Below are 19,768 nucleotides of genomic sequence, written 5' to 3' on the forward strand. Positions count from 1 at the left end.
GTGCGTGTGCGTGTGGGGGTGTGTGTGTGTGGGGGTGTGTGCACATGTGTGTGTGATGTATACTATTAACTGTATACTGGGATCCTGCCTGCAACATTGTCAGCTTTAATTATATCACTTTCCAAATAGCGCTCTGTACACATACACACACACACACACAAACGTCCGGAGTAGGCTTGTTCCGCTGATGAGGTCGGACGTTTCCATCTTGACCTGGCAACTATTCCTGTTGCCATGGAAAGACGGGAGACGGTCCCCACATCTGTTACCATGGCAACGGGGAATCAGCGCATATAGGGCTTGTTTACTCTGCGGTCTTATCGTCTTCTGTCGTGAGCCTGCCACTAACATCCTGCTGGGACCAGAAACTTATTTATATGTTAACGCGGAGGCACCACTCATGAACACAGTCTCACATGTAGTGGATGATAATTTCTGCATTTATCAGCGTACCTGTGAGCAGACAGGTAAACATGGGGTTATTAATTTCCTATTCATGGGACAGCACACAATATGGGAGGAAAAATCATTGAGGCAGCCTCTGGTGGTCACATTAAAACCTCCAAGAGAAATGATTTGAATTCTCCTTGAGAATTGTATAAATCACAGACCACTCTGCAACATTAAACCGTCATACATCTTAGATTTGATATATGAGCCTCTGATTCTGATATTTTTACAATGTCTTTTGTTATAGTTCAAGGGCACCATTTATTCCAAATATCATATAACACAAAAAGCCCCTGATTTTGGTCAACTGGTACTATTCATTTTGTATACATTTATACATACATTTTTGGGGAAATTGGTCATGTTATAAATTAAAATTGCAGTACAAATAGGAACAATCTAGTATTTAGGGATTTCCATATAATAACTCCAAAGGCCTCATTCTTTTGCATAGTCACCAGGTTAAAACTATCAAGGAGACTGTAGTCCAAGGTAACAAAGTCGATATAGTAGATATATAGTTTAGTATTGGATTCAGAAAACAATCCTGATTTACTGAAATAAGCTTGTCTTAACTTGTCCTCCCCCACAAAATAAACTTTAAAGGGCGTTTTGTTGTTGCTGTTTGAATGGAATTATTTTCAAATGCTGATGGAGACCAATTACTGATTTCCTACTATCTCTCATATTTACTGTTGCCACCTACAGTTGCTTTCCCACTCTGGGGAAAAGGATGGTATATGGTGGGAGGAACAGCCTCCACAGCTCCTCTCTTTGAGCTGACACAGATCCTACTGTAGGGCTGCTTTCTGAAGGAGTAGGTGCTGCATCGACATTGTGCAGTTTCTCCTCCTCTGCACTGTACATCAAACACCTAAAAAAGAGATATATAAAATAAACACTTCTAGAGAGATTATTAATGAATATTTGTGAGCCATTTTGTATATACTAAAGCTGTTATTTTCCTCTGATTCAAGTTAAAGACCTTTGGAGTTTGGTGTTCTCTCCTCCTTCCTAACAGTTGCTTTTCTAAATGATTGATTTGCTCATTTTCATTTATTTGTTTAGTTATTCATTCATTTGATTTTACTTTGCATAATGCACATTAGGAATAACCCACATGAGAAATGATGGGGATTTAATGAGCAGTTTTCGGAGATTTCCTGCTGACTTGAAAGGGTTTCTTTATTTTTCCTTACTTTTACATTGTTTCTGTTGCCTTTGTTCCACAGATATCTGGCTTTATACGCCTACAAGCCCCAGAAGGCAGACGAGCTTGAACTTAGGAAAGGGGAGATGTATCGGGTGACAGAGAAGTGCCAAGACGGGTGGTTCAAAGGCACCTCGCTGAGAACTGCTGCCTCCGGTGTCTTCCCGGGAAATTACGTCACCCCCGTGTCCAGGTCAGTGAGCTCAGGCTTGGGGAGGGTGTAGATTATCGTGGTGGCACACCTTCCAAAGGAACTATAGCTAGGTTTCAAATGAATCGCACATTTTGAGATAATTGGCAAAAAGTTATTTAATCTAAGTAAACAGTATGTGGTGCCATATCTTAATTCTTAAGTAGTTTGCAACATTACAGAAGAAGAGGGTGGTCCGTGATAAATCGAGAGATTGTCTCAGCTGAAACAAGGAAAGCAATGTAGACAGGATCAAAGGAAATAGGATAGTTCTATACTTCTTGTTTGCTCCTGTAGTTTTACATCCCTTCAGATGAGCTATGCTTTAGTGTGCGTTGACATATCATTTGTTCATGTAGATAATCATACAGTTGCTTAATCTGTTTCTATTGTACACCAATGTTCTACCTCAGCAAATCATGAGATACTCGCTATATCTCAAGATATTTTTTAGCCTCTTGACATTTCCACTTGGTTGCTGGAAATGCTTTTGAACTGGTGTTGTGCAGTAACACACTTTCTTTGCTCAAGTTGAAAAAGGGACAAAATGTCATGGCAAAGTGTCTGTCAGTAAAAAATACTAACAACTGTAATTTACTGTAAATGTAATTGTGGCTACCTCGTTCAGGTCAGACAGCTGATGGGTTGGTAGAGATGGTCAGGGAGCTTCATGTCATTGTCACATTAAAATGTTTTTTTTTCTCCAACATTTGCTCCACTTACCAATTGAGTTCCTTCGGGTTGGTCATGTCAAGCCAGCAGCAGTGTAGTACAATCAGACTGAGGCCCCTAATTGTGTCCTCACACAAAGGCAGTGGTGGCGCAGTCATTGTAATTTGCATTGACATTTTTGTGGTAATTTTCTGGCTCCAACTGAACCCGAATACACATCAGGCTGAGCAGTGCAATTTTGCTACTTGTTACGGCACGTAATTACACGTGTTCCAGTACTCACTCTGCCTCTTGTCACAGAGGAACGCCCCGAAAAAGCGGAGTCGCAATCTGCCGATACATACTGTATTCCTGGTTCTGATAATGTATTCCTCCTGCTTCGTCCTCTGCACCACACCGTGCACTGTCAGGATCCTGCTTTCATAGCTGGCACTAAAACTGACCAAAAGGATTTGGTCACACCAGTAAAGGCATATTCTTACCAGGAAGGGACTGAAAACTGTAAACAGTTTACTTTTTCAGCAGGAAACAAGACCAGATTTTGAAGTATGTATTAGAGTGGAAACCACAAGAAAATCTATTTGATCCAATCTGTTGAAATCTGTTTTAAAATCTGTTAAAATACAATATAATGTACAAAACAGCAGTCAGCTGATTCTGACACTCCCTTAGGTTGGGTTACCACAAACTTAGTGTAGGTCATCATCATCATCACCACCACCATCATCGTCATCATTTTCATCACCATCGTAAACACTGTTACTCATATCTCTTAAAACCAAATATAGCAGAAAAATGAGTGTGCTGAAATCATATTTGGCAATTTAATCACCCTCATTATTCCTGTATGCGTGAAAACATTTGCAGAGGCTGTTCATCTAATCTGTATTCTGCTCAATGATGCAGTCAAAGAAAAAGAAAGAGAGAGGGGAAGAGAATTAAAGCAAGGGTGAATTAGAATAATAGAAAGAAAGAAAATAGAAAGGATTAAATGAGGTGGAGAACAATAACGACACGATGAAAAGAAAGATATGGAACTGTAAGACAGAAAGTATGAGTGTAGGGAAAGGAAAACAGACTGGGAGAGTGAAGAGGTGAGAAAGGCAGAATGAGGTGGGAAGAAATTGAAATACAAGGTAGTAGGAAAGAGGCAGAAAGAGAAAGTGAAATGCAGAGATGAAACAGTTGCAGAAACAGCAGGGATCCCTCTCTGGATATGAATGGCTGTTATACAATCTGAGAGGGAGAGAGAAGACAGGCAAGTAATCAAATGAGAGGCAATTTGTTATTTTTACGAAAGCATACTCTCTCCTTCTCCCTCTTTCCCTCCCTCCGTCGCTCCTTACCTATCTCCCCTCCTTTGTCTGCAGTGCAGCTCAGAACATTTACAATATGTTAATGAGAGGCTGCCAAAGATGCCCACACACACACAAATACACACACACACACACACACACACACACACACACACACACACACGCACACACACACACACACACACACACACACACAAACACACACACACACACACACATTGTGGCCGCTAATTAAGCATGTCAGTCCCTCACTTTTGAATATATTACATTACATTGCATTTAGCTGACGCTTTTATCCAAAGCGACTTACAATACGTACATTCGACCAGGAAGATACAACCTTGAAGAAAACCGAATCATATAAGTACATCAGCTTTAGATAAGCCAGCCCTTTATTAGTATATAAGTGCTTTGTTAGTAATTCTCTCGCTCAAAGTGGAGTCGAAAGAGATGAGTTTTCAGTCTGCGCCGGAAGATGTGCAAGCTATCTGCTGTCCTGATTTCAATGGGGAGCTCATTCCACCATTTTGGAGCCAGGATAGCAAACCCACGTGTTTTTGCTGATGGGAACTTGGGTCCCCCTCGCAGTGCGGGTGCAGCGAGCTGTTTGGTTGATGCAGAGCGGAGAGCACGTGCTGGGGTGTGCGGTTTAACCATGTCCTGGATGTAGGAAGGGCCAGATCCATTCGCAGCATGGTACGCAAGTACCAGTGTCTTGAAGCGGATTCTAGCAGTTACCGGAAGCCAGTGAAGGGAGCGGAGGAGCGGGGTGGTGTGGGAGAATTTTGGAAGGTTGAAGACCAGACGAGCCGCTGCATTCTGGATGAGCTGCAGAGGTCGGATGGCACATGCAGGTAGACCAGCCAGGAGGGAGTTGCAGTAGTCTAGGCGTGAGATGACGAGAGCCTGGACCAGAACCTGCGTCGCTTTCTGGGTCAGGAGGGGACGTATCCTCCTGATGTTGTAAAGCATGTATCTGCAGCAGCGGGTTGTAGCAGCAATGTTTGCAGTGAAGGACAGTTTGTTATCTAGGATCACACCCAGATTCCTTGCAGTCTGAGTCGGGGAAACAACAGAGGTGCCGATGTTGATTGTTAGGTCAAGAGTGGGACAATCTTTTCCCGGAAGGAAAAGCAGTTCAGTCTTGTCAAGGTTGAGCTTGAGGTGATGAGCAGACATCCACTGAGAGATGTCCGCTAGACAAGCAGAGATGCATGCGACGACCTGGGTCTCTGAGCGGGGAAAGGACAGAATTAGTTGGGTGTCGTCAGCGTAGCAGTGGTATGAAAAACCAGGCGGGCTAATGACAGACCCGAGCGAGTTTGTGTACAAGGAGAAGAGGAGGGGACCAAGAACAGAGCCCTGAGGGACCCCTGTAGTTAATTGACAAGGGTCAGACTCGGACCATCTCCAAGTTACCCTGTAGGTGCGGTCTTTGAGGTATGAGGTGAGGAGGGAAAGTGCAGTGCTTGAAACTCCAAGTTCTTGGAGAGTGCGAAGGAAGATCTGATGGTTCACCGTGTCGAATGCAGCAGACAGGTCCAGAAGGATGATGACAGAGGAGAGGGATGCTGCTTTAGCAGTGTGCAGTTCCTCACAGACAGCAAGGAGAGCAGTTTCTGTTGAGTGACCTGCCTTGAAACCAGAATGGTGCGGATCCAGAAGGTTCACTGCATATATGTTGTGGAATTTAATGTCATGATTGAAACAAACATGCAAGATTCCTGAATGCATTTCTATCATAATTTTCCTGAATTAATTTGATATTTCTTGATAAATGATTGGGTTTCATAATGCATAAATGCTGTTCATGAGGATTTTGAACTCTGGCAAGATGCGCTATTGGTGTAAAGGTTGATTTTTTTCCCTTTTGTAAAATACTGTAGTAATAACTTACTGATAGCAGCAAAAAACACCCGTATGGGACTTTACGAGCGAGCCAAACACACTTGATAGGCAAAGAGTGTGTGAATAACTGATGTTTCTGTTGGCACACACACACATGCTGTACACACACAGAGAAAGTCATAACTCTGCATGTGTGTGACAGGAAGTCGATGGGCGGCCATAAGAGTGTGAATACGAGTCAATAATGTTGGGCTCACTGTTCTGCCATTCAGCACTCTGCAGAGAGGAGCTCGAGCAGCCTGCAGCTCCATATGTGTTACAGTTGGACATTAAGTCGTGCTGATCTACCAGTCAGATAATAGCTCTGAAATCACTCACTTTGACAGAGGATAATGGCCCCGTTTGCACCTCCTGGTCTGCCATTATGGACAAAACACTGGCTATTAACATTTCTTTCTAAACAAAACTCTATGAGGCTGTACTCAGGCACAGCTTCATAGAGTTTGATTGAGCTAAATGCTAACACCACAAACAAATATAATGAAGCCTTATTTAGCTTGTTAGCATGACAACAATAGCTAATCAGCAGTAAACTCAGTTTGTTCTGGTATTTAGTTGTGAGAGAAAGTAATTATGGAGAAAAAAGGCATGACACATTAATTGGTATGACAGAAAGACCCTTATTCCTAAAGCAATATCACTTTTGGTGACATATAATTAGATTTAAAAAAACATGTGAAACACTCAATGACAAGCCTCGCCCCTCTGTCTCCTGTAGGGCTCCGTTTGGAGTTGGATCTTCTCGGTCGTCTGTATCCAGTCCAGTGGGTGGAGGAGGAGGAGGAGGAGGAGGAGGAGGAGGAGGAGGTAGCGGGTGCAGTAGACATTCTGCCCCTTCGTCCCCAGGCTCCCCGGGGCCCTCTTCTTCGCGTCCCTCCACCCCACTAATAAACTCTGTTGCCAGTCCCGCCTCCTCTCCACAAACTGCCGCCGCCCAGCTGAAGAACTGCCTGCGCTCCAGCCAGCACACAGCCAACCAGGCCCGCACCTCAATGCAGCTGGGTAAGCACACACACACACACACACACACACACACACACACACACACACACACACACACACACACACACACACACACACACACACACACACACACACAGACAAACACATGTTAGAAACACACAAAATGGGCTTTAATCATTAAGCACTGGATCCATGAAACATTCAGAAGGTTCGGTTTTGTTTCTATGTATTGGTCAATCCAATCACATGTTTACTGATTATTTAGGAATTAACATCATCACAACCTTACAAAGTAAATAAGCTATGTATAGTTTTCCTTTCCAAAACTGCACTCAAATAGAAGTTGAGATATCTACGTGTGAAAGAAACATCCTGCAACAGAAGCAGCCACGTTAAAGACTCACAGTATGACATCATGAGAAAGGAGAGCCGTTTCTTGTTGCACCCTCCAGAGAAATGTTAAGCAAGTGGAAGGAATTTACTCACATCTCTGCTATTTTTCATGTCATGCTCGGCAATATCACGGCGCGCGATAAGACTGCTCAGCAGCCTCCAGGCTTTAAGGAGCAGAGTGCAGATAATTTGGGTCGTCGCAGCATTTTATCCCCTTAGTCTGTGTTTACAGAATAATAGAATATTGATCAATCATTAATTCAAGTAGCCTCTGCACCATGTAAAACTGTGCAGGTTTATGTTAACAGCAGACTATTTAACCTCTGGTTCCATCATGCTGTTAGTGAAAAGGAATCAGAACTAAAGAAAGAACCAGTTAGTGACATTCAGAACATGGCCAAAAGTGCGCATTAAGATCATAAAGGATAGTTGAGAATCTCATTGCAAAACACACCAAAAGTACAAGCCATAAGTATATTTATCATATATCAATTAAATATTGATAAATCAGTCATATGCACATCATCTGTTTCACCCATCAAAGCATCACAGCGCTTATAAAGACACACTGACACTTCCAAAAAGACCTACCGGTACTCATTTTGAGTATCTTTATATTATTCATCAGATCTTGTGATTAATTGATTTCAGACATTTTTGGCTTAACAATAAAGTAGACACAGGAGAAGGGGGATTAGGAGAAAGAGATTTTGGGGGGAATTGCAATTATATTGTCAGAGCCTTAATCCACTGTAGGCCCCAGCAGCCCAAACATGCCTGTCTTTTGACTGTTCAAAAACACAGAATGGAGAAGAAAACGCAAAACAATCATTCAAACAGTGAAAGCAAAAAGGGAACAGGTGTATTCTTGTTGTGAGGGGACAATTGAAAACAAAGAGCCTTCATGCTGCAAACAATTTTGCTTGGAAAAAACCCTATGATATTGTTCTATGAACATCATGCATGCTCACTCCATCTTTCCTCTGCACTATACGAACCCACTGAATCATTGCTGAACATAAGCCTCTGTAGCAGAACAGCTACAACAACATGCTGTAACTGGGAGCAGAATTATTCAACACAACTGCAGAATGCAATGAAACTGTGCACATACAGTCGGCACAAAACAGAGATCTGATCGCGCAGTGGTATTGCTTGTGCACACACACACACACAATCACAAACGGGACACACACACCTATTTGTGAACAAGGTCCAGATCATACCCGCCTTGTTCTCCACTCAGAGTCTATTCATCTCTCCAGAACCCCTTTCTCTCTTCCCTTTGTATGTTTTCTTTCTCCTTCTGAGAAAATAATGGTGACCGTTTCTTTGGGACGCTGACAAGTACACACTGTGAGAACACTGCCAAGAATAACACACACACACGCACACACAGGCATGTGCACAGTGAGCACACATATTTCCTGTACGCGTAGCTGAATGACATCACTGTGCTTGCTTTTTGTTTTATGGAGGCGTAATGACAGAGCTTCTTTTCCCCTCTCTGTTTTTCTCTCTCACTCTCACATACACACAAACAGACACACATCTGGTCTCCATTACAAAATAAAGTATGTGCATAGTTCTAGCGCTTAGTGGTTTTATCACATGACCAGTGAGCCTCTCTGTGGATGTCTGCCTAAGTACTGCAGTGTGGAAGAACAGGTGGCTAGTGTGTGTTTTTGAGCATCTATGCCTGTGTGTGTGTGTGTGTGTGTGTGTGTGTGTGTGTGTGTGTGTGTGTGTGTGTGTGTGTCTGTGTGTGTGTGCGTGTGCGTGTGCGTGTGTGTGTGTGTGTGTGTGTGTGTGTGTGTGTGTGTGTGTGTGTGTGTGTGTGTGTGTGTGTGTGTGTGTGTGTGTGTGTGTGTGTGTGTGTACTTTATCCTCATGAGAAGCAAATGACCTCATACAAATTGAACGCTGGGAAAAGTGATCCAAAACTCAGGACATCTCAGACAGTTTATTTTCCTGATGGGGTTTGTTCAGAATTTAGGGTGCTCGAATTAAGCTTAGATTATTCACAGTGCTCCACATATTCAAATGTTTTAGGGATGGGGTTTGAATTATTCAACCTTATTATCCCAGGTTGGGCTGTTTACCTGGTGTTTGTGAGTTTTATTCAGAGTAAGAAATTGACTATATAGGAGAATTGAAGACTCCAAACTTTTAAACAAGATACTCATAGATAATGAACTTAATATGACATATGGGGATAGGCATGTTTAGAAAAACAAAGGTTGGAAGACTTAAAAGTGATATCTGTCAAAGGTGTTAACTTGGTGTAGTTGTGACAACAAATAAGGAATGTGGGGTGAAATTAGCATAATTAAAATAAGTAAAACAATTGTTAATCTTTTTGTTTGTCTGTGTAAACCTTGTAGTGAAAGAGTTTGTTTATTCTAATACGATATGATAAAATTGTAGGCTTTAGAAGCTTAAGCTTCCACCTACACATTTTCAGTTTAGTTATTCATTTATTTTATTTGCTTTCTTTTCGAAATGTCCTAAATACTGTAGTACATTTTAACTTCTCATTATTTTCAGCAGCCTTTTCCTATGTTATCCTAAAGCCTTAACGCATAAACGAATAATGGGTGTTAATTAATGTTGTTCTACCCAGTAACCATTTTCAGAAAGAGAATCTCTCTGTAACCTAAAGTCTGCATAAATGTGGCTTTTGAAGGATTATTTTGATATCATATCTCTCTTCAGATATTGAGAGCTCCCAAAACATTGGCATGGACTCACTAAGGAATGAAATAACTGCATTTATAATCAGTTTTTACATTAATAACAACAAGAGTTTTTTCTGTTTTAGTCCACAGTCCACCAGCTGGCAGCCCGGAGCGTCCCACAGTGGCTCTCTCCCCGCTGCGTCCTCAGAGCTCCTCCCCCTCGCGCTGCCCCGGCCAATCGGGTCGTCCTCACTCCATGGTGTCTCCGGGACCCTGCCTAGGGCCCTCCCCTCTCTCTTCGCCCGCCTCGAGGCCCCTCCTCCCGCTCTCCTCCCCTCTGTCCTGCCTCACGCCTCCCAACGTGTCAGCGGTGCTCCTCAACGGCGACCCAGCCAATCCCCTCCAGCCGCCATCGCCGGGCCCCTCCCACGCACCCAAAGCAGAGAAGGTGAGCCTCATCTTGACAACTGCAAAAGCACATTTTAGCTGTGAGCCATGTATCATTGCTTTGTTTTTAGATTCAACCACTTTTCAGAGTAATGCTGTAAAAAAGAAAGTGATTAAACAGATTTGCAATAGATGTGTTGTGTTTTGAGAAATTAGAGCAAATAGCACTCTTTAATAGAATAATTGGATGTCTTGCTTCTGCAAAGTTACTTCTATTATGCTCACCACATGCATACTCAAGAGTGCATTAACATCAAGGCAAGATATCATTTTTTAAACATGTCCCCAAAAGAGAAAATCTTTTTTATAAAATAAGTGTTGAATACGTAATGGTTCAACATGTTTTAATTAATGTTTGATTTTCATCAAGTAAGATGTTAATCAAATAAGAGCACAGCCTTCTAAATATGGGCTACTTCTATTAATTATTTCCACCCTCTTTTACTATTGTTATAATGTTCTTGATTAAGGAATGTATCATTTAGTCTGCAAATTGAACGCACGGTACATTAATGTCTGCAAGTAATTTATTTTCTCTGAACAAAACTCCAAAACATATGAATTATTGATGGACTAGCAGAAGAAAGAAAGCAGCAGCTTATAACAAATGAGAAGCTAACACAAGGAAACGTTTGTTATTATAAAAAAAAAACAAGTGATTGATCAATTTTTACAATTCTTGCTGGTTGATTCTCTGTCATTCAAACAAATTGATGAATGGAGTAACTGTTGTAACTCTAAACCTGACGGTCTCTAATGGATGAACATATCCAGAGGCAAGCATCTGTTTTGTTGGAGAAATTCAATATGGGAAAACAAATACTGAGTTTGCGTGAGTCCGTTAAGAAAACACAATCCCTCTTGTTTTGGACCACTCAGCTAAAATAGTGCAAATACAATAAGTGTGAGAAGAAGAAAAACATGGTGCCACTTCCCCTTCTTCTGATGTGCCAGTAGTCCCCTCCCACCTCCGTTAGTGTCATTCACCGGGCAGCTGGCATACCTCCTGGATGCCATCCTCCATGTTGTGAGATGTTGCGTTAGAGCGCTGGATGTTAAATCGGGCCGCACTGACAGTGAAGGATGGCAGCGAGAGCTCGCATCTGTCTCGGCTCCATTTGTTTCACTGTTGGCTCCACTGTCTGGGACAGCTAATCTATGGCTAGCTGACAAACAGCTCATTGACTATGGAACAGCGGGAAGCGGCCTTGTTTACATCGGCACACTCAAAGATGGCTTGAACCGAATTCAGGACCATTACTCATAGGCTGAATATATCTCGTAAAAGTTGGAACAAGGTGTTTAAAATGCCCCATTTGTCATTCTGATATCACAGAATGCCCCCTTATAACAAGTACAAAGGTTGTTTCTTGTTATACTAAATGAAATATCTGCCTTAAAGAATAATTCTAGTGTTTTTTTATATGCTTTTTCTCTGCCTTCTATTAATCCTAAGCAACGACCTGCCTCAACGAGTCTCAACAAGCTGCCACTCCCCCCCAAAACGTCCTTTCAATATGGATTTGGCTATTTTAAGAATCACAATATGATCAAAATACAGTTTTAGAAGCTTTAACTCCCTGAGAGGTTGAAAATGATACTGAATAATGGCACAAAAATATCAAATGCTGTCACTTTAAGTTGGCAAAATATGATATGGTCATAATAACCATTTAACAAATAAGTCTGGATAAGTCTTACCCTTATCCACAGTGCTTATATGTGTTGCTTTCAGCACGTGGGGCAGAAGCATCAGGTTGAAGTCAGGATGGTGATGAGCCGAACAGAGTCAGTCTTTGTTACAGAGGCCATGATGAAGCGGCTATGATAACCGTCTGGCGGACACAGAGTAATCTCTGTTTGTCACGCTGTCTACAGCCTGCATCACAGACGCACATCACGTTGGACATTGAGAAGTTCTTGTAGACTTTCTGAAGGAGTCTGCACTCACAGGACAGCTGACAACTGAAACGCTGTCAGTAAGTCAGGCAGGATTTCAGAAGGTCTTTTAAGTGTTTATACAAAAGCATTGATGGCATTGATCTTCGATGAAAATGGGAGGAGTGACTATAGTATGGCCAATTTTCCTTTCAAATCTGGAATTGTTAGTGTTGAGCAGTAAATGAGCACAATGTGACTGTTTCTACATTGTGTGCGTAATAGAGATGTTAAGATTCACCGATTCGCATCGGTGCACCGGCATAAACGTTCAAGATGCGAGTGCACCGGTTGAAAGAGTGCACATCGGCTACAGTTTGGGTTGAACTCGCGATGCATCGATTGCGTAGCGTCTTTGCATCGGTAAAAAACCGATTCATTCATATAAAATCCCCTTATCTTGTCAACGTTCAGCAGAGACGATCTTTGATATTTGCTTCGCCACTACGGAGAACGAGAGTCTCAGTTATCAACACACACGGAAGTTGAGGAGAAAGAGAAACACAGCGCAGCGAAAAATACCTACAAATCAAACGTTTGGCAACACTTCGGATTGTTCAAGAAAGACGGTGTAATAGTCATTTATGCTATATAGTTGACCGCAGGTCATGGAGAGTAATAAGGTATCCGTAGACCTTTGTATGAGGTATCTTTATTACTTAACAGGTCTACAGCCATGATACATAGATCCGTCCTAGATGCGGACTTGCATACACACAGTATCACTCCGCAGCCGCACCCCATCAGTAACGTCCTGATGGTATATGTGCGCGGCACTATTACTACAGACGGTCAACTTGAAAAATCACTCGCAAATTGTTAACGATGCCGAGCCGCTTTAAATTACACAAGTAGTACGAGGAACTTAGCGACGCACATAAAGAGGCGACATGGGGTCTGCGGCTGAAAAGAGAAACCTGAAAGTGAGACATATGAGTTAAATCACTCAGGGAGGTGTTCTGTCAGAGAGAGATGTTTAGCTTACAGCAGCCTGTGACGGCCAATAATAATTTAAATGTCTTCCTTACTGTAAGCAGTTATGAAATACCTGTTTGTGAAAGGTTATTTGTTTTCTTTATTGTTCAGATAGAAACCAATGCTTTCTGCTCACTGGTGAGTTAGCCTCTGAGTGTTCAGCACATCAGGCTGGCAGCTGTATGGGCATTGCTCTATGGTAGCTGTTATTTGCACATTGTTAATCATGAGCAATGCATCCTTACATTGTTTAACTGTGAGGTGTTATACAATTGTACTCTGGAGAGCTTTTAAAGGTAAAAAAATAAACGGTATGATGGGATGTGCAGTACCAAATATGTAAAGCACTTTTTTGTTAATGTATGATTTGCTGCATATCAGGAATAAAACAAAAATCCTCTGTCGTACCATATTGAAGTATCATTATTTTTGCATCGTGTTGAATCGCATCGTATCGCCCCGAATCGCATAATGTTGAATCAAATCGTATCGAACTGTATCGCAACAGGGGTGAATCGTATCGTATCGCATCGCCTGGTGTTTCAAAGGTATCGTTAATGTATCGTATCGTGGTAACGTATCGAGATGCGCATCGCATCGGCCTCAGTGATGGAGATGCACATCCCTAGTGCGTAATGTGTGCAAACACATCAGAATGGAGAAAGACATCTTTCCGTAAGGGATTAATAAAGTATGTCTTCTTCTTTCAAATGTAAGTGTCTTGGAGGTTTCTAATTGGGAAGAGATTCACATTTAATAGCATAAGTACACATTTTGTACAAACAGGTTTATAAAAGGAAAAGCAAAATGGAAACTAACTAACTACTAAAAATGAGCTTCCCTGTTTCAGCATCCTGCCGCAGTGCAAGGCCTTGTACTAAATTACACTTCAAATGCACAGGAATGAAATTGTGATGGTATGCTGCCATCTGGTGGTTGACTTATGAACAACAGCAGCAGCAGTTTGCCTTTCTTGCATACACACACACACACACACACACACACACACACACACACACACACACACACACACACACACACACACACACAACACACACACACACACACACACACACACACACACACACACACACACACACACACACACACAGAGGAGCATACACATGCACACAGGAGAGCACACACACTCAAAGGCAGCTGATTAAGCCTTTAAGCCTGCAGATGAAAGGGGAGAGGGAGTATTTACTCACTTTTTTCCGCTGTTGTCAGTCCCACCTCCTTCCTTTCCTCTCTCCTTTTACACCCCTCTGTCCTCCCTGCTATCTTCCTGTTTCTACACCTTTCCTCTGTCCTCTCCACCTTGTTCCCCTTCTCTGAGTCCCTCCTCTTTCATTGCTTTCTCCTTCTCTGCAATGATCTCCCCTTCTCTTAATCTTTATTTTCTCTCCATTTTGTTCTCCCTTTCCCAAATTAAAATTCAAATGCGCTTTATTGCATGACAGGAAAGAAGGCTATGTTGCCAAAGAGGTGGAACATTTAATATGCATACTGTAGGCAGTGAGCACGATTTGATTTATGTTAAAGTAATTCAAAAAAAGCTTTATAAACCTAATCCTGTGAGAAATAACCAAGTCTTATTGTTTAGGGGGATGCAGAACATCTCTAAAGGCGTGCTGTTGTTCCAGACGTTGTTCTGCTGAGTCAAAGTGTTTATACAGCATCGCTTGCTTGGTCAGCAATTTTTCTGTGCTGCCACATTTACATAGTAAGACTGGTCATTAGGGCCAGGAATTGTCGTCGTTACACTTTTTATTTATTTGGTTTTGATCAGACACTTATACCAGTGATTTGGAAAACAGTGTACTTCTTCAGTGTTGATGCATATGGTTGTTGGATGTTGACTTTGGACCGTAATACTTCCAAATTGATGGAAAGGTCTGTGAACTCCTTAAAGTTCTCCTGTTGTGCCGTAATGTTTCAATTTTTTATATTATTAAGTTGGCCCTGATTTTTTTGCCATGAAATACCTTTGTTAGTCCACAATTATCCACAGTGCCTGACCTTTGAGTGTCTATGATTGTATTAAAGTGTCTAAACTATGCTATGTTATCGATTGGATTGTAAATATATATATGTTTATATATAATGTACTTCTAGGTTTTTGAACATTTCGTCCGACTGATAAACAAGCTATTTTGCAATGTTAACTTGAGCTTGAAATTATGATGGACAACACAAAGTGGTTGATCAAAAAACAAAAAAGGCAAGGCATGCATATAATACCCATTCAACATAAGGCAATTCAAAGTGCTTTACAAAAATAAAAACTTTAGAGCTTAAAGAAATAGTGCAGCAGAATCACAATAAAAAAATAACATTTAAAAACAGTGATTAAAAAGCAGAAATGGATTAATGAATGGTTAGCTGCAGGCAAAAACCCAATAAATCCCAATCTGAAATCTTTCATTTCTCCCAAATTGGGGAAATGTATACTGTTACAGCAAAGGGACAGTGCAGATAAAGTATATTCTTTTTTTTCATTGTGTCGTTTTTTCCTGTATCTCTGACAGGTTATCACTGAGATCGTCTCCATGTTTTCTGACTACTTCTTTTAACTGCAGTCGTGAAGCTCAGGCGGTTTAAAGACTAGCTGTATGTGTTACTGAGCCATCTGCTAAGGCTTGTCAATTTGGTATGACAGCTGGGCGGGTAAAAATAATAGGTATAAATATAAATGTTCATTATATCGAAGCAGTGGCCTTAGCAATGTGATTAGAAGTCACCATTACCCCAGAATAGTATGTTTAATGAATACATTTTGGAGAAATTATGAAAACTGGAGCAAAGAAAATGAAAAGGCTTGTGATGCCCTCCTGTAAAGAGGAGAGAATAAAGTCATTAACAGTTTCTGATCAAGGTTAGCACTTACGATGTGAGAAAAATGTTGTTCACACATAGTAAACAAATATTTACACGTTCAGGTAGGGAAGCTGAAACAAACACCAGAACCTAACAGGAAATCTGTGAAAATGTGGAGGAAAGGGACATTACCTCATACTGTGTATATAACTGTGATTTCTTAGACTGTGTGCCAGACTTCGTAGAACAGTATCACACTGAATTATGAAGTTCAGTCCATGTCATGTGCATCCTCTGATTTTACTGCCTCCGTTTCATGGAAGGCGCTTTGGTACTTCCCTTTACGATTATATCTAAGAAAGTGGAGCCAATTCAATGTACCGTTCAGTTTCAATTACATGCAATATTCCTGGGCGGCCAGTCCTGCAGTGTGGTCCGCAGCATGCACACACACACACACACACACACACACACACACACACACACACACACACACACACACACACACACACACACACACACACACACACACACACACACACACACACACACACACACACACACACACACACAGCTCCAGTATTTTATTTCCTTTGTCCCTCTGAATTTCACTGACGACTTTGTCTGCTCCATCTTCAGCTTCACAGTCAGAAGTGTTCACACTCATCAACACGTTTCTGAAGACCTTGACAAGGTGCACGGCATAATGAAAAGTCTGCATAGTGTCGTTTCTTACTGTTACTGAGAGACGGCTATAGAAATGATTGGTAGATTAACCCTCAAACAATTGTTGTTTTGAGTAGATGATGAGTTTAACAGACAGATATTTAATACTAAGTGTCTCCACCATGAGTCATGCAGAAGCACCACTTTATGTCTTACCAGAGATGTGCTATAAAAATGTATATGCTATGGGCCATTCAGCATAGAAAAGCATGAAAATAAGCCCAATTTTACTTATTTACTTAATAAGTCTTAGTTGACTAAGATAAAAAGGATGTATTAGTTGAACAATGGACTGAAAGGGTCCTATATTTTTTTTTAACCTCTTAAGCCCCAAGCCTGTTTTTCAGGTTTCAGGCTCGAAAATGACATTCCCAGAACAAATGACCATATCTTCCCTTCTAAAAGGGTTAAATTAATCATCTTTTTTCTCAAAGTAATGATAAACCTGTGAGTTGGATGTAGAAAAGTCAGAAAAAGATCAGTTAAATGAGTTTTTTCCCGTTATATGGATATAAAATATTCATAGTTTATTAAATATTAAGGTTCCTTAGACGTTGTTTCCTGCAAATGACGCGATTTCGACCCCGGAACCGGGTCCGTGGGGCTTAAGAGGTTTAAATAGCTCTCTCATCAAGTAAATGCCATTTTGTTTATATAGCCTATTCTTTATGGTGGCGAAGTCCATAGGGACTTGGCTTGGCAACTGGAAGGTCACCAGTTCAAGTCCCGGAAAGACCAAGTGCTACCGAGGTGTCCCTGAGCAAGGCACCGTTCTCTACACTACTCCCCGGGCGCCATTCATAATGGTAGCCCACTGGTCCTAACACTAGGATGGGTCAAATGCAGAGAAACCGTTTTGTTACATAGTACCTGCGTAATGACAATAAGTTGAATCGTCTTCTTCTTCTTTAAAGACAACACATTTGCCTCAAGGGGCTTTAATATTGCTTTGTTGTTAGGAGAGAGTTTAATTTGTTTTCTCTCGTGTGATATATTTACCTTACAGTAGTTTGCTGGTCAACAGGTCACACACTCTCCTTCTGTTCTCTCCTCCACTCTCCCTGTTGCTTTGCATTTATTTAAAGGAACCATCTCCCTCTCTAATGCTATTTTATCTGTTTTTATCGTCTTAATCTAAAGTAGTTTATATATTGTTTACTATTTCCATTTTTAGACAATTAAGAACCAAACATTTTTAATTCTGTGAGTTCCATTTTGCTTTTTATCTGTCATGTTTGCAACTCCCATGCCGTAGCCATGGCAACTTTCAATCACTGCATCGAAAGAACAGTGTTGGATGGGAAACGCATCTAAAAAAACGATGCTCGTTCCAGCAGCCCATGTATAAAAGCAGCAGATGGCTGACAGAGCCGATATGGAGGCTTCATGCATCTTTCCCTCAAAAAATGTAATTACGCTCAGGCATGCTCAGTATTGATCCCCTCGTCATGGCTGAGACTGTAAATCAGGTCAAGCAGCAAAAGACACAAAGCTGTTTATACATATCTGAGTGTTGTACAGCCTTTTCAGAATCACACAGGAATGGGAAAAGAAATGGAAAAGCGTGACTCTGCCTTTAAAGGTAACATTAAAAACACTCGGCCTATAATCAATATAGCTTTCTTAAGACCACCGCAGTAGATGCACATGTGATCAGCGTGAAGGATCGTTAGTTTACCAGCCTTTTAAAATATGCATTGTGCCTGCAGGCATTCATTATGTGTGACCATTATATTATTAAGCATACTTTCTTGAGTTGTATTCCTACTCCCATAATAATTGATGCCTTATTTCAGAGCTTTGAGTGAAGGTCAGAACGAGGTAAAGATCAAGCTGCCTGTTTATTCAGAGGAGATGCTTCACCTACATCTAATGGTTCTGCTCATAGAAACAAATCCCACATCAAATTTCCATGTAGGGTTAATAAAAACAACAGATCTGGACTTTTGCACTGTTCTTATTTCCCATGAATAATCTACAAGAGAAGTCTGCATGATAAAACGTGATTAATTCAGATTTATGATTATTTGATACACGTTTTATTGTAAGAAAGTTGCATGGGGGCTCTGCAAACACAGCAAACTATCATTATTGGTCAATGTATCAATCAACCAAAGCAGTTGCAGTTTAAATTACAGATACAATCTCTTTTTCTAATAACCTGCACATTTGTAGTCATGTTTAATTATTGCTTTCAATGTATTTAATCTAAAGTGCATGTCCTCAGTGTCCTTCCAACGTAAGCATCAGCGTGAAGAGGACAGTTAGTGTCCGGCTCACCTTTACTTACTGTCTGCCTTCTGATGAAAGAAAGGCACTTTTATCACCAGTTTGATTCCTTTTGTCAGGTGGAGTTACCAGGAAAATGTGTTTCTATTTGTTTCATAAATGTGTGATTAATGTGTAAGGAGTTTTTTCATTACTATGCTGTCACTTTTCAAGATAGGCTTTATGAAACCTGTATTTCTCTCATTAAACCTCTATTTGATATCTCACCATCATCTCTGTGTGTTCGCCCCCCCTGTTCATCTCCATCCACGCTGCCTGTCCTCAGAAGGAGAGGAAAGCTGGAGGTTTATTAAAACTGTTGTCGGGGGCGGCAGCCAAGAAGAAATCCCGTTCACCCCCCTCCTCCCCTCCCACCCACGACCCCTCATTGGCCGGCCACGACCCTGTGCACCACCCCCACCACCACCACCACCACCACGCCCGCTCAGGTTCTTGTCCCATGGTGGCCCAGGGGCGCGCCGGCTCCTGTCCTATTGAGAGTGAGATGGCGGGGGCCATTGGGCTGGAGCCTCTGCACAGGAAGTCGGGTTCCCTGGACACCAACTTCCCCATGTCGCCCCCGGCAACACGTGCAATCAACGCCCTGATGGTCCTCCGACCTGAACCCAAACCCCTGTCCAGAGAGAGGTGGGCACACACAGCAAAATCATAGTGATCTCTCAAACTATTGCTAACATTTTCAATTCAGTTTTTCCTCTCTGAGGTACAAAATGTATACTGGGAAATGCAGGGGATTACTCATAAAGTAAGCAAGACATGGTTGTGTGATTCCCAGAATCCATTAAACATATTG

General features: G+C 41.6%; 1 protein-coding gene across 6 annotated transcripts in view; it reads left to right on the forward strand.

Moving 5' to 3' along the window:
• Positions 1 to 19,768, forward strand: part of LOC307029008 (E3 ubiquitin-protein ligase SH3RF3-like) — a 120,336-nt gene that overhangs the window by 96,102 nt on the left and 4,466 nt on the right. For 5 of the 6 annotated variants that reach the window (XM_079664544.1, XM_079664545.1, XM_079664543.1 and 2 more), the window contains 4 exons: positions 1,683 to 1,853; positions 6,465 to 6,748; positions 9,924 to 10,228; positions 19,241 to 19,602. In XM_079664544.1, the coding sequence (XP_079520670.1) occupies positions 1,683 to 1,853; positions 6,465 to 6,748; positions 9,924 to 10,228; positions 19,241 to 19,602 (1,122 nt within the window). The remainder of the gene's footprint in view (positions 1 to 1,682; positions 1,854 to 6,464; positions 6,749 to 9,923; positions 10,229 to 19,240; positions 19,603 to 19,768) is intronic. The other variant, XM_079664546.1, reaches the window with a different exon arrangement.

The sequence above is a fragment of the Notothenia rossii genome (genome assembly GCF_949606895.1).
Source record: "Notothenia rossii genome assembly, chromosome: 2".
Classification (NCBI taxonomy): Eukaryota; Metazoa; Chordata; class Actinopteri; order Perciformes; family Nototheniidae; genus Notothenia; species Notothenia rossii.